General features: G+C 39.7%; 1 protein-coding gene across 1 annotated transcript in view; it reads left to right on the top strand.

Moving 5' to 3' along the window:
• Nucleotides 1-16,526, top strand: part of SPOCK1 (sparc/osteonectin, cwcv and kazal-like domains proteoglycan (testican) 1) — a 320,542-nt gene that overhangs the window by 180,646 nt on the left and 123,370 nt on the right. The window contains exon 4 of the mRNA XM_010578881.1: nt 8,686-8,800. Coding sequence (XP_010577183.1) covers nt 8,686-8,800 — 115 coding nt within the window. The remainder of the gene's footprint in view (nt 1-8,685; nt 8,801-16,526) is intronic.

The raw sequence follows: 16,526 nt of genomic DNA on the forward strand, positions 1-16,526 counted from the left end.
AGGTAGGAGAGTTGTTTGTGAAAAGTGCACCTGGTGCTAGCAGAAAAACACAGCAAGTACCTAGCTGGATTTGACAGCTTCTTTTTTCTGGTGGAAGTTTGTTTTTTCAGAATGAAAAGAAGGTGTTAAAAAGATAAATGTATTAGCTAAACATACCTAAGTATATGAAATATTTAAAACTTGCCCCATTGTGGGGAAGTATTTGAGATACATTTGTGGTATATTGAGATATAAATCATAACGATTCATTGTCAGAAATCAAACGAGGAGCTTCTCTTTTATGACTCTCTAGCAAATCAGCTTTGGTCTTGTACATGTCTCTTTACTAGTTGCTAGCCAAATACCTACGTTGATGGTTGTGACTGATTATCACATCCGCCAATGGAAGCACATTTCCTAACTTAGAATCCTATCTTTTCTTCCTTTTCTTCACTTATTTTCACTGCGTCAGATTTCTGTATATTTGTCAAGCAAGTTCATTTAAATACTCGGGTTCTTATCCTTCGCTTCAGAAAGGAAATCTGTAGAGTCCTTTGAAGCATCTTTTGCTTTGGATGGCCCTCAGCAATGTCAAAAGCAATTATATGTCAGTTATGTGAAATGATTTTTGAAAGTGCCTGTAAAAATTAAAATAGATGTTTCTGTGCACTGTACCAATGTCTTCAGCCACTCAAATGTTAGAGTGCTCCAAAACAAAACTATACAAAAATACTACACGGTGATGGAATAAATGCTGACAGTTTGAGATGTCACTGTTTAACTGCCTTGAGAAATTCCATTTACTGAAAATAATTCACATACATGTTTGAAACATTCAGGCCTACAGTAATTAATTTTCAGCCGAATTGATTTCTGTATGCAAATTGCTCTGAGTAATTATGCAGAGAGGGAGCATGCGAGAGAGAAAGAGAGACTTAAATATCTAAGCTTGTTAATCGAAGACATGTTCTCCCCTAGACTTGGGGGAGGGCTAACACCAATTTTCTCCCTAATGAAGCAGAATGATTTATGCCAAGATTTGCAGAAGCAGAATAAAAAACATTGGTAATTATTTGCAATTGATATGGGGGGGGGGTAATCTGTTATTAAATAACAATTTTTAAAACGAGAATTATTAACAATACCAGCTCTGAGAAGAAATGTTAACTCAGCTCCAGTAAACAACAGAGTCTTAGCCACTCAAAGCCACTTACCAACCTGTAAAATAAGAAAATCTGGGGAAAGAGTGTAGGCAGAAACCTTCTGAATGGCTATAAAAGCCTGGAAGTCCATCCCAGGCTTACCTGGGTGTCTTGTTCGTACAAGGGCGATGGGGTAGTCCCATTGCACTTGGATTAAGCTCCACCCACAGTCTAACCTCAGCACGTGGGTTGGTTGGAGTTTACCACTGGACCATTGAAAACTATCATGTTTTCACAGAGAAGCAGAGCAACGTTCACTTGAGTGCTCTTTAAGTTAATATGTATGGGCATGTTCACCTTAATAAAAAAAAGCATAAATTCATCATCTACTTTAAAGCTGAGTAGAAGCTCTAATTCTGGGGGAAAGTCTATGGTTTACTTCGAACAACTGAAATGTTAAAACTGAAACTGGTTTTAGCCATCATGTGTTAGCCATCATGTGTTGAAAACATGCCCTTCCCCTAGCAAAAATCAAGGGCAAAGTTTGTAGAGACTTTTATTAATACATATTTAAGCTGGCTGCGTGGCTTCTTACACGTTTGCTATACAACAGTTTTCATGGAAGTATATAGTAAATTCCTCCAAGTCACTACTTAGCTGCTTTGATCACACTTTCTCTTTGGCTGTCACTATGCTGTAAGCGGAGACAAGATGCTGATTTGAAATGTTGCCTCTTAGATCTGAAGTTTGAGATGAGCTGCCATTTGAGCTTCATGCTGAGTGGGGAGGAAGCCAGGTGAGGAGTCAGCCTTCCGCCCCTGCCTGCCCAGACCAGCTTGCGTTCACAGCTATCTCATTCCCGCGCCCTAGCTGCTGGCTTGTACGGCCAGGAGCTCTGCTTTCCTTCTCGTGCTTGCTTGTGGAGTATTGCTGGAATCAAGTAATACATAATAATATTGAAATGCACACCTATAATGTAACGCATCATTTGATGGAGAGGCTTTGTTTTTTTATCTATCTCTTTTGTCTTAAAATATGCACTAGGATCTCTGCATCGAAGACAGCAGGTCCCATTTTCCAGTTCATCATACCTTTCTCAACAGATGTTGTTCTTTTCTCATATAGTCAGAACAGTTCCAAGGGGATTGCATAAAAGCAACTGCTCTTGACATTTCATTATGCAGAAGTATTTTTGTCATTGAGTGATCATAGTACTTATTGTCAGGCAATTTTGAAAACAAAAAACCCAGTATTTACATAATGCTGTTTCTTTTTGATTGTGTAGTTTGTTTCAGCTCCACTAAACAGCTATGAGTTTGAAATTACTCTCTTCCCCCAAACGAATGGTCATAAAAACGGAATCAAGCTCATAAATCTTTCTGTGAACTAGTTGTACAGTTTCTGCAGGATTACACATCCATTGCTGCAAGACATTGAAAGTATTTATTTGTTATCACCCTTTTAAAGTCAAATGTGTGAAAAATAAATTTACTCTGTTGTGATTAACACAATGACCCACAGCTGCAGCGTATAGAGCTACAGTCTTTTAGAGCAACTTCTCCCTGTACTGCCCTTGTCTGAACTAAGGAGGTTCCTGCAAGTCATAAGTCTTCTTTTATAGTGGTAATATATAAAAACATGAAATGTAATAGAAAAGTATCTCCAACACTGTTGTTAGGTCTTTGTCCAACACTGATTTATACTGCAAACTCACAACCTCTGGTGAATGGTGCAGGGAGGGGAGAGCAAAGTATGTACAGTTCATAAGCAAACGTTCTCTGGTGTGCTTTCTGGAGCTGCGAGGGAAAGGGATTTGGGGTGCAATTGGTGTTTGTAATCCTTTTTGATATTGGAAAGAGATGTCAGTATACCGTTAGGAGGTTGTTCATGGTCTGATGCAATCCCTGGTGTTTATTGTTTACCAATTATTCTGGTATCTCTGTGAGATAACCACAGAAGTTTCATAGTTTTAAGAGGGTACTTAGGTTGCTATGTATAATAAAAGCTTGACTAAAAAAAAGGAGTGCAAGTGTTTTGTCTCTTGATGACAGGAATTCTGATTCTGCACCTCTATTTTGTATAAATGGCCCTAGCACAGGTTTTGGGTCACTGCATACATATGAAAGCCTTTCCCCTTTGCAGTGCAATCAGCTGACCTGTAGAGTACAATTTTCCTCCAAAAACGTTGTGGCCAATGAAGCAGAAACTTTAGCCCATCTAAACACTTCACTTGTGCTCTGCCACACAGGAAGAGACTTCACAGCCCACAGTACCAGGACAGCTGGCCAGAAAACAAATGTCAGCAGCAGAAACATCTAGGTGTTAAGTGAGGAAGAGTAAGACTTTTGAGCCAAGATAAAAAGCCAGAAATTCTAAATTCTTCCAAGATAAAGAACTTCTGAAAATGATTGCACTGAGAGATATGCAGTACTGTATTTCTCTGTATTTCAGACAGCTTTCTCCTGGGATGGATACCTCCCTTGGAGACCAAGTGTGCAGGGATTTGAACAACATGGGAAAAGCTCGGGACAGGGAACTATGAAGCCTGGACTCAAAAAAAGATAGGCAGGGTGACTGAAGTGGGTTTTCATCAAAGAATTTACGTTCATATGAAACCTTTCCTTCCAATTCTGGCTGGACAGGTATCCTCTCCAAAAATTTTGGACCAATCCTCAGCCACCGTCAGCTCAGATTAAGTAACATCAATTTCACCTTCAGTCTCAGCCTAAGGAAAAAGTAGAAGAATGTTCACATATTAAAACCAGGCTTGAGGTATTTTTGTTATTACTGTGCAGACAGACCTGAGTAACTATGTGCAGACTCTTTGACATAAAAAAGGGATGGCTGTAGTTTTCCTTTCAAGCTGATAAAATAACATCTTTAAAATAAAAACCTTCAAATTTTTGCTCACTCCTCTTCCCACTTTCATTTATTTATTTGTACTTTTGGCTCTTCATTTTCAAGATTTCATACTCATTGCTTTAGGGCAGAAAGAACTGTGATGACAAATATGGTTGTTGTGTTTCATCTTATTCCCAAGGGTCTTTTCTTCTGCAGATGATGAGCATCTGCTCCTAGTCATGTAGAAATCTGATTAACAAAGCATGATCTTTGATTAGCATATTTCAGAAATTGTTTCTTATTATGAGCTCTCCTTAGGGCTTGTGTTGCTTAGCAGTAGAACAACCTTCCAAACTTATTTAACATGGTGAGGAACTTTGCAGACATATAAATCCCTATTTTGACCCTTTATGTTCATATGGATCATGCATTCTGCAGAAGTGGAAAAAAACCTCAAGAAATAATAATCTGCATCATGGGGTTTTTTGCTGTCTTCTGACAAAGCCCACAGTTTTGCTTGTATTTAATAAACTTCCTGCTACTGTTTTGAACTGTAGGCAAAGGCTGTTTATAATGAATAATAAATGATGCTTCTATAGTGTGTCCCATTTAAGGATCTTCATAAGCTTTTCCATGATGAATGAAATAATTAATCCAACATATAGGTGGGGAAAAGCTTTTTTATTATTATTATTGCCAGCATTATTATTCTTTTCAGATTTTAGAAGCAAGACGCTGAGGTAAAGAGAAGTTCAGGAGGCCTGATTTAAAAGGAAATAGTGACTGGGATTTCCAACCACATCTTTTCCCATTCCTTTGCTTCAAACTGATCACCATTCAACAATATTTTTCTTTTTCAATAGACAATTTTTTAACTGCAAAATATTTGAAAGTTTTGTTTCTTTTAACAATAATATATTGTGTGATGCTATTTCAGAAGGTACATACTTCAGAATTGCATTCATTTTTATTGCCTTAGAAGACCTAAGGAGTTCCTGAAGTGGATATAATTCTTCTTTTACTGTGAAAAAATGCTAAGTATTGAAACTGTGCATGATGTCACAAAGACCATGGGGGCCTAAAGCTTGCTTCTCTTATTCATGACAAACTAATATTGACTTGCAAGGCTAAACCCACATCCCTACTTATGCAGGCTCTGGCTGATAGAAGACTATGAGCGCAAGGCCAGAGTGCTCTCCAGCAGCCCAGCGAGGTTGGCAGCTATTAGCCCTGGGCTCCTAGCCAGTTTGCACAATGGTTTCTGTTGATGCAGCGTTTTGCATCAAGGATGTGTCACCAGCAAAAGCAGACAATGTGCATGAGCTCCAGTAAAAGAGCAAGGCCAGCTGCAAGCAAGCAAAAGTTCTGGTCATTAAATTTTTTCGTGTGGATATGACCTTTGAATTACATCAGCCCACTGAACCTATGATCTGGTGACCGTTCATGCTCCAAGTGGTGCTTACTTATTAAAGGCTTTGCAGAAGGAGGGTATGTTACTCTGTTTTGCAGTTTAAGAATATCTACGTAGACAGATAGGTAAGGAAATTGTGGCTTGTCATTTCAATCCCTGTCAAATATCTACCTCGGTCTTTAACTCAGTCTCCGGTGAGAGCAAAGTAAGAGGATTAAGAATGTGTATCTCACCTGCTGTGTTCTGGGAATTTAAGGAGCAGGGGATGGGCTACTTCTCATGTGCATGTTAGTCTGACTTGGAAAAGACACCAAGAGGCAGCAGCAAAACACCCCTGAAGGGCCTTTTCAGCCTTTGGTCTTTTCAGTGGGACAGACCCTGGCCCCTCAAACACTGCCTATATATTTTCCTAATGGCAACTCATTGGATGTTGATGCCTTGTTGTTTATGGTGCAGGAAACAGATGGTCTTTTCTCCTTCCTTGCTCACTTCACCTTTTCTATCAGTTTTAATGGCTTTAAAAGAAAATGCTTTTAACACTTCTGGTTTGTTTTTACGATTTCCCCGTGTCTTGCACCAAAGGCATTCCACTAAATACATACGCACTAGTGAAGCTCAATTGCCCATCACAAATGTGTAATGGGTGTTAATGTGGTAAGAGCTTGTAGCTATGGCTGTTTAAACCAACACCGAACAGCTGCAGCACTTTAGCACTGCAGGAAAACAGAAGAATCCTCTGCTTGTTGAAAGTACGTTTGCTGCCATATAAAGAAATTTGGTACATAGCAAACTGAAACTTCTTGTACGTCAAATAGTATCCTTTAAAAGTTTCTCTGATCATTCAGTAAAAGTGGGAAGCTCAGTTATCATAATATGCAATAAGAGTTTTATACAGTCCCCAAAATGAAACTAGGAGTTGCCCATTTCCACGAGTGGCCCATTATGTGGGGAGGGAGGGGAGAGGTAAAATGGGATTTGCGGGTACATTGAAGAGGCATAGAAAGTCAAATCCAAGGCAAAATAATGTCCAAAAAAAGCTTATCTAAAAATCACTTCTTAAAGGTGAAATTTCTCTGTATGGCTGTGACTTCCCTTCTTCTGAAGTATTCATATAACCATTTTTTGAATATTTGTAATTCATCCTGGCAGATACGTTGTATTGCTGATCTTTAGAAGCATCCTTTTGTAAGAGAACGAATTTAGATAGATAGCTTTTCAAATGGGACTTGATTGCAGAAAAGTATTTATAAAAGATTTTCCCAGGTGGGATCAGTGCTCTAATTGGAGTGGTATCCAGCATAGCACTGTATCGCTCCTCTTTTTTTTATTTCCAAGATTACCAAATCACCACTCATTTAAGGAAGCGTTCTATAGAAACTTGGCAGGAGCAGACAGACTTGCACACTGGCAGGACAGCAAATACTGTCTGCCTCTGCTGAGCTTCTGTAGGGACCAGGAGGCTGCTCCGGCACCTGCGCCCGTGCCTAATGCACCAGCATCTTCTTGTCTCTGTGAAGGAGCAGCTCCTGCCTCGACTGAGATCAGACCCTCGCTCACTTTGGGTGCTAAACAGGATGATCCCAACCCAAATCCTAATTTTACCACATCAGGCCTCTGATATATGCTTAATATCTTCATTTATTTGAGAAGAGGGGAAAGGTATGTGCAGTTCTAGTAAAACCCAGTGTAATATGCCATGTGCTAATTTCTTCATTTAGTGTTAGGAGACATTTTTGTATATAAAGAAAAAAAATGAAGGGGCTTTTCAGACTCTCACTGCTCCTTTCTGAGTGTGTTTGGGGAAAACGGTTTATTGCAAACTAAATGAGGATCTTTGCAGGATCCTCCTGTTAGAATATTGGCAGTGTATCGCTGTGCCATTTCGGTCTCTGAGTGCTCTTTTCAGATAAGCAGGGCATGTGTGTGTGTGTGCACACGTGTGTGCACGTGTGTGTTAATCCTTGTGTCCTGGCTAAATGCCAATTTTGACGCTTACTTTCTGTCTGCAGGCCTTTAAGTCTATTTGCATCATCATTACGGTCCAGCATTATTGTGCTGCCTTGCAGTACGCTGTCATAGAGAGGCAGATTTTAACAAGAGGACTGGGAAATAGGTATTAGGAAAGATCCCATGAACCTTCCCCCTTCCTTCAGGAGGAAGGTTCATGGGATCTTTCCTAATCAAAACTGTAAAGACGGTACCAAAGCATAAACCCTAGTACCCTGCGCTTTCCAATGCAGGATTGCATGTCACTCTTGCACACTCAATTTTCCAGACTCCTGACTAGCTGCAGTACCTCAAATCATCCATCGCATTAGAGGGAGAGAAGCTCCCTTTACTACTGCCATGTCCTTTTCTCCAGCAGCTTAAGAACTGTTGAGAGAAAGATTGACCACTGTGTTATTCATCCTGGGCCTGACTGAAGTACTGAAGATACATTTCTGGGCTATGTGTCCCTGTCTGTCCCCCAGTCCCGTCAGGCTCCTGTTGGGCTGCTGGAGAGAAGGACAAAGCAACAGTGATCAGTCCGCAGGGAACCACAACCTCAGACCAAAGCAGGGATGCTACCACCAAGAGGGGGAACTTCGGATAGTGTCGGAAGGAGAACAAAGAGTGTAAGGATTGACTTTAGAGGAAGAAATTTCTCTGGGGAGCATTAGCAGGGACAACAGTTTGGGCATATTTGCTCTGAGGTAGCAACTCATCATGCTTTCTAATCTCACTTCCGACAGCACCGCTGGTGATGTAAACTGTTGTATAAAAGCCCAGGATTATTTTATTGTTATTACTGCTCTTCTACTTAAGCATTTTAAGTACAGGAGATGCTTGTCTGTAAAAATTATAAATAACTTCTACAAAATAATATGCCTGTTATACATAGTATCTGTGAAACTAAATTTATTAGCACTCTGCAATATGTCAGTTATTAGATAGCTTCTAAAATACCAGTCATTTTGTTACTTGTGAGTGTATTTCATTCCACCATAACTTTGCTATGAAATAAACAGCATGATATAGATTATTATACCAGAACTTCATCCCAAAGTATCATGTCTAGTATTAATGTGAATGCCAAGTTAGACTCAGATCACTGTTCAATGATCAGAGTCTTTAAGCTCTCCATCTATCTTTCTACTTAAACATTTCTATTTAACATGCAGTCTGAAAACAACGGCACATACTCTAAAATGGCAAAGTATTTATTCACTCAGATGTGGGAGTGTTCATTCTAACCAGTTGTCATCTGTCAACCAAGAGATAACTTTATATGCATTTCTCACTTTCTTTTTTAATATGTCTGGTTTTTTATAGCCCTTGATCCATCCAAAGATCCATGTTTGAAGGTGAAGTGCAGCCCACATAAAGTGTGTGTCACTCATGACTATGAAACTGCTATTTGTGTAAGCCGCAAGCAGCTGGTACACAGGTAAGGAAACTTTAAGTTATTTGAGGTTTTTGTGTCTTCACAGGCATACGGTATGATGAGAAGAAGTAAACCGAGAAAACTCCAAAATGGACATGAAAAAACATAATCTTAAAACATTCCTTTAAAGTTTAATTTGCATTTTTTTCCAAAAACAAACAGAAGTCTTATTATTTATAACTGAGGCTATTCCAAAAAGATGAACTGGAACATGGTGCACCATGTAGTCTGGAGTGCAGAATGCTCTCCCAGTTCTGGGAGTGGTTTTCTCCTCCCAGAGAGCAGTAACTATGCATATGTTAAAATCTGAAAACCTGGAATATGAAAACATTGTGTCAGAGACATCTACAGTTCCCGTAACTTAATTAGAAGCAATTAAAAATATTAATAAAGGGCTTTTTTTTAAAAATATCAAACCTCTGTTTAAATTTAGTAAAGAACTGAAAAATGTTGGTGGAGCTTTGTAGAGCATCTCCCTGGTGAGTCACATAATTACAGAAATCTCCAGATCTGATGGCTGAATGACTGAATTAAGAGCAAATAAAATAGCTAATATGTTAAAAGCTTTGGCCAAGATGTTCAAATTAGACTACAGAACTTCACTGAAAGAAGCTATGAATAAACAAAGAAAAGCCTCCTTGAGCATAGGTTGAAATATGCTACGAACAATCAAGAATGAAGAAATTTATAAACAAATTTAGAGAAAATAAACTAACATTGCCCTACTTTGGAAGCAGAACAAGTAGAAACAGTAAGGAAACTGGTCTCAAGTATCTCCAGAGGCTCTCTGAGTCAAGATCTGGAATAAAACTGAAGAAATAAGCCCCTCCACTTGCCAACAGATGTCAAATAAAACTGTACTGCTGTAATGGGCAACTCGGAATGGTTGGTCTGTACTTTAAGAAATATATGTTGTCTTGCTTTCATTACATTTGAGTGACAAATCTGGGGACTGGTCTCCAATTGCTTTCCCTATTTAGTAGTGAAGCAAAAATTCACCTGTAACAACTCAGGTCCCTCAATGTCATTGTCAGCTGAGATTGTAGTTCCACAACTGTTTAAGCCAAACTAAATTCAGGATGATCTGATTCCCAGGTATTAGTACTACATCTCATCTTACCTCACTGCTACCTGCCTAAGGAAGCTAATGCAGTGAAAAAAAAAAAAAAAAATTGCATTTGATTTATAATACAAAGTTAATGGTGTAATGTGCATGAGGCAGTACGTTTAATCTTTGGTTTTCAATATGGAATGAACCCTGGAAGGATGTTAGGAGTGTGTCTATGTGCAGTGCTTACATTCTAATGACATTTTTGGCATTATGTAGCTTACATTTTCTAGTTCGGATGGATTTAAAGCGCTTACATTATATAGTAGTCCTTATGATATATAGACATAGATGTTAAGCCAAACGCTTTCTGAGCTATTTCCAGTATTTAATGTCCCAAAAGTGGTCAAAATGATACAGAGTAATGGTATAGAGGAGGAGCTGAATATCCTTTTTTTTCCAGAAACCAGGCTGTGTTTCATGTGATCTCTCTCTGATTTCTCCACTGCCTGCAGCTATTTCAGCTAACCTTTGAGGAGCACTGTGACTATGGAGATGAATAGAAAAGTATTGAAAACTTACTTTGAAAATTCTCCAAACAATTTCCTGCAAGTTTTGTAATGCTGAAAGAACTACTGCTGATGTGTGATAGTGGCATATATGTCCCCAAAGTGTTTTTATTCTCAAAATATCCAGCTACCCTTGCCTCAGAGGGTAGACATGTCAATGAAGAAAGTAACTAGGCCAAATTGTCTGCTGATTTGAATCTGTGGAGTGACACCACTAAAGATTTTCATCTTTAGTCCCACAACATTCTGTTCTTTTTTCTGTGCCTGACCTAAATACTCCAGTCATATTTAAGGGTGTGTTAATCAGGAGTAAATGCATTACAAGAGGTGGAGTTGCACCTATTTAAAAGTAGGGAAAGCCTGAATATATTCGTGTGGTCATATGTGTAGTAAGAACCATCAAATAACACAGCACCATTGCGATTGTTTTGCACATCCACAGTGATTTTGGGTGTGCTCAGAAGGATTTTCCATTTTATGCATCATTATCAACTTGCTGTACTGGCTTTACAAAGCATGTAGGCTCAGCAAAAAGTAATCAGGAGAGCAACATCTTGTGTTATTGCTGAGGTTTCCAGACAGAGCTGCACGGATTTGCATCACCTGATTAACTGGCCTACTGAAGAGTTGCAGCACAAGGAAACTGTATTTTTCCAGGCATAGCGTAGCTAACTTTGAAATCACCAGTGACAACGCATTGCCATTGCTGTTTCATTTCCTTTGTGCTGGAATGCACACTTTTTAAACCACTGCAAGAATACAATAACAGTGTATAAAATTGAGTTAAATGGAAACTTGTTATTTTATATTTACTCAGACCCTGGCTCCCTGATGGCTAACTCATCCTGTAAAGCTTTCAGTCTCATGCTTTTAGAGTAATTCTCACATCTGGCAGCACGGCTGCCACATATTTCACAGTGCTGTGGCTTTGATCCTGCCCATGGTGACCTGCTGGATGTGGGATCCCCTGACCCAGCTGACAGGGCACACGGGCTGGGTCCATGGGAGAGCAGCTCACGGTGCCGGTCGGTTTGGTTGGGGGTTACCCCAGGGGTGCCAAAGGAGCCTGCTACAAGTCCTGTGCCCCAGGGGCAGCCTGGCAGCCTGACCCCTCCTGTGCAGCCTCACCCGTCCTGTGCAGCCTCCTCCTTCCCTCCCCTCCACAGTCACCTGGTGAGCAGCCCTTGGTCTTGAAAATAAGGGAGAAGATGTCTGAGAGGTGTTTCAGACGGATAATAGCGTTTTGTCAGCACATCCTCTAAGGCGTTTACAGTACAAATTGGACAGGGCATTAAGAGAAAAGGCAAGACTGAGCAGTGATTGAAGAGAGTGTAAAAGATAAATTTGAAGGTGCCTTCTTATATGTTTAACAGTCCTTGGACTAATGATGGAGCCTTATGAAATCTTTTGTGTGGCTTGAAACCCCTTTCAATTTGGACATGATCTATGAGGAAGGTTCGTTATTAGTTCAGTTTTGCATGAAATGCAGTACTTAATATCTCTCAAAGATTACTCATACATTTGCAGTCCTGGAAAACTTCATGCCATTTGTCTCTTCTGGTGTTGCTAGTGAAGCTGGTGGGAAGGAAAGATGTCACTTGTGGGCTTTTCTGAAAAGAACAGAATTAGAAAAGAGGATTGATGAAAAAATAATGGGCATATTAACATGTCCAGGGTTTACAGCTTTGTTCAGTCCATTTAACTGGCAATCACCAATTAGTTCATCACTGCAGTGTATGTCACTCACAAAGGTAATCATGCAACCTCTCTGCTTCTCTGCTGTGACTTAGAAATCCAGCTATTTACTCAGTATTTCTTAAGTATTTTTGAGGCTACTGTTGCTGACAAAAAAGGCCACTACTGAGTTCCTCACAAATTTTTTTTAAGATCTAGACAAGTTCCCAGATCGTAGAATCATAGAATGGTTTGGGTTGGAAGGCACCTTAAAGATCATCTAGTTCCACCCCCCTGCCATGGGCAGGGGCACCTTCCACCAGACCAGGTTGCTGAAAGCCTCATCCAGCCTGGCCTTGAACACTGCCAGGAATGGGGCATCCACAACCTCTCTGGGCAGCCTGTCCCAGTGCCTCACCACCCTCACAGTGAAGAACTTCTTCCTTACATCTGATCTAAATCTACCCTCTTTCAGTTTAAAGCCATTACCCCTTGTCCTATCACTACACACCCTTGTACAAAGTCCCTCTCTGGCTTTCTTGTAGGTCCCCTTTAGGTACTTTCAGGCTGCCATAAGGTCTACCCGGAGCCTTCTCTTCTCCAGGCTGAACAACCCCAACTCTCTCAGCCTGACTTCATAGGAGAGGTGCTCCAGCCCTCTGATCGTTTTTGTGCCCTTCCTCTGGACCCACTCCAACAGGTCCATGTCCTGCTGATGTTGGGGCCCCAGAGCTGGACGCAGTCCTGCAGGTGGGGTCTCACGAGAGCCAAGTAGAAGGGGAGAATCACCTCCCTCGACCTGCTGGTCACGCGTCTTTTGATGCGGCCCAGGATACGGTTGGCTTTCTGGGCTGCAAAGGCACATTGGTGGGTCCTGTTGAGCTTCTCATCAATCAACACCCCCAAGTCCTTCTCCTCAGGGCTGCTCTCAATCCACTCATTGCCCAGCCTGTATTTGTGCTTATACATCAAAAGCTTGGTCTGACCAATGTGGCAGTGTTGGCAACTCCACTTAGCCACATTGAGCAGTCAATTCTCCCTCTTTCTTTACAAATCCTGCAGTTAATACACCATTTCTGGTTAGGAAGGACTCTGTTGAAAACAAGTCCAGTAAAACATCCCCATATGTGAAACTGAGCATTTTCATACCAGTGCTATTCTATGTGCTATTTGTATTTGTGCTTTAAATTGTATCCAAAAGGGAATTCATGAATGAAGAAAATTAATAATTGCAAGAATGTCAGTGACCCACCTGCTTTCAAGAACTGCTTGGGAGCATTACAGAAAAATCTTTAACCACAGCAAATGCACTTCTAGGGATTTACTGAAAAATCATGCACCTAAGCAAGGATTTTAAACAGCGCTGTTCCTCAATGGCTATGTATTAGATCATTACCTTTTAAAATGCACTAAATATAGGGCCTATAAATCTTAAGCCCGTTGTTTTGCTCTCTTCTCTGACTCATGCATGTCTGTGTTTTCTCTTGCTTGCTTTGCTGCTAAATGCTAGTGAGGGTTTGCAAAACACCAAGGACTCCTTTGGGGTAATATCTTCCTGTGCCCAAAACCTGACTCCCATATTCTCAGTGGCCTGACGGATGTGAGGGAGGACTTGTTCCTAAGCTCGTGATGTTTAATTCTGCATGATTTATGTGGTAATATTTATCAAAGCCTGAATATGTGAGCAATCTATATGAGGTGTTGTAACAGACCCAAACCTGGGAGGTGATTAATTATCTTTGGATCTACTAATAACATCAGTTTGTTCCCCAGTTAGCCTTGCTGTGCTCACAGCTTTTTTCTATTGTTCATTTTCATGCTGATTCAGAAAATAATTGTTGTTCTTTTATGTATTAAGTACAATTCAGGAAAAAAAAGCATATCCCAAAGGGAACTTTACAAAAGAACATTGTTCAGCTTCCTGTTGGTGTATTTATTAGTGTTAATTTTATGTGTTTTACTTGTATGTATTTTCTTGAATGGGCTATCACAAGCAGCAAGATGGGGGAACCCAGACAATAATAGGGCAAGACCACTGGGTAGTTTATTCATTTTCTTGTCTTCCTCCATGGAGACTATCCAAGTAGTTTTTCTAGTAAGCTTTTATTACTTCAGAATGTTTCCAAAGTAAAGTGTCGATATTTCTAACTTCTCTGCAAATCCCTACTTTTCTTTCAGTTTGTGCTAAAATGAAAAGGGAGGGGATGTGACTCCCTAATAGGGTGAATTCTCCCCCTTTTCACTGAAGCCTTGATGCTTTCTTGTAAGCTGGCAGGTGCAAAAGTGGCAAAATTACGCAGAAAATTTGAAAAATCTGCTGTAAAAATACTGTTCTTTCAATTATTATTTAATCTTAGCTGAGGAAAAATGCAGTTGTTTTCAACAGTGCTGCAGTGAAACACAGTTTGTTCATCCATCCTGGGTAGGCAGCATGCCAAAAAATGTGTTCTGGGACACTGAGGCTTTCCTAGAGTAACAGGGCCTCCATAACTTTAGTGGTGAGATGTGGGACTCCACTCAATAATTCAGGATAATACAGCTCCATAATAAAATCATTATGAAGATTAAATTGGTAATGTATGCACTGGATGCAGAAAACATAAATATCAAAATTATTTTTCACATCCCCAGAGTTTCTTCTAAGTTCTGGGATGAATTCACAGTTATGAGTTAATTTTTACTGCAGATTTGTTTATGGGCACCAAATGAATTCTTTTGTTGATTAACATTTTCAGAATTAAGGGAAGAAAACTGCCCAGTTCAGAGCAAAAAGAAAATCTTTTGACAGTTGTTTTAGAAAAAAATAAAGCCATTTAAAATTTGTTGGATTGTTTTTTTTCAAGTAACAGTACAACAATATTTACATCTCTCTGCAAACTCTTTTGGAGTTACTAAATGTGATTTTCCCTGAAAACAAGAAAGTTTTCATGTGAAACATTTTATCCACTTCTAATGCTAGGCATTGATTTCTCTAATCTACTGGCATAGATTTTTGCTTCAGAAGAAAGAGCGTTGAAATATTTGATTAAACACACACTCACAAAAAACAACAGATTGCATTAAGTGTTTTTTCAAACAGATATATTGTACTGGGGAAATTGCCAAAATTTAGGCTTATTATTCCCAAGGGTACCTTGGACAGAATCTTGTAGAATTATTTTAATCTTCTATGAATGAAAGTTCTAGACATGAACAAGATGGAGTAAATGGCTTTTTTTTGGTAATTTGTAAACTATAATGCATTACTCTGTAAAGACTATTATTCTTTCTAATATCTAATCACTCATGGTACATTGCACAGTTTAACTGTAGCTCATGCTGTTTGTCCAGAAAAATAAATGAGAATCCAGGAAAATCAAAAGAGCGAGGGGCCTTTGAGGTCACAGCCAAGTAAAGCACATAATGTGATGTGCAAGTGGTGTGCAAGTGATGTGTGGAAGTCCTTAGAGAAAACGTGAAAGCTTTTAGAAGTATTTCATTTCTGGACTGCCTGACAACAAAGGCATGCCTCTGCTACAGTGCAAAAGCTTTGGGTTTTGCAGCAGACAAGTAACAGACATGTGGAAATCAGGAATGTTTGTTTTTCTTATGTGGGCTATGTTGCCTTGTAGTAAGACAGAGAGCACATGGTATGATGTGCCATCAATCTACAAGTGCTCAAGGGGACCACTGAATATTAAGAGAGAACAGCATAAGAGTCTGGCACTATCCTTTGTTCCCCATTACAATTATTTTTAAAATTTTGATTATGAAAATTACAGTCTAAGCATGAACCCCAAAAGGTCACTAGCTTTTCCTCCAAGACGGTTTCCATCTTTAACAGCCTGGGATTCAGTCCAAGGATGCTTAAATATTGGAACAGCACTCACTGGTTTTAAAAGCAGGTATTACTCTCCTGAACAGGATAATCTGTAAACTGTAGGTCTCATTTTCCAAGTGGTCCATTTCTCAGTTTCAACTCTGCCTAAGGTAAATTGCTTTTAACTAAAGAGACCATAGGGAGAGTCTGTGGAGGGACTGGCTTTCATCAATCAAGATGATATGAGCTGGTTCTGTTCTGAGTCACAAGAGTGACCTACTGGCTGCCAGGAGTTTCTGCACAAAAATCCTCCAGTTTCTTATTTTCTGGAGGAAGCTGGCTATGGTATCTCACCTCAAGAGACAAGACTTCATGTACCTTTTAGGCTGTTTTCTGGCTTTCCTGAGCTCTAGATACGCTGCTGACTTTGGTGTATTTCAAACCTCAGAGGTAAAAGACTCCTGAACCTTAGCAAACAAGTAGAAGGAAAGATCCACCTTCCTTGACTTTAAGTACTGCAGTCATCTTTAAAGCTGAATTCAAATATGGTTCCTGACTCAAAGCAAAAAGTTCCCAAGTTTTGCACCATGCATTTTGGAATTTCCATGCATTTTCAAACTTCCACAGAAGAATGTAGAC

The sequence above is a fragment of the Haliaeetus leucocephalus genome, unplaced genomic scaffold, assembly GCF_000737465.1.
Source record: "Haliaeetus leucocephalus isolate CR32 unplaced genomic scaffold, Haliaeetus_leucocephalus-4.0 Scaffold656, whole genome shotgun sequence".
Taxonomy (NCBI): Eukaryota; Metazoa; Chordata; class Aves; order Accipitriformes; family Accipitridae; genus Haliaeetus; species Haliaeetus leucocephalus.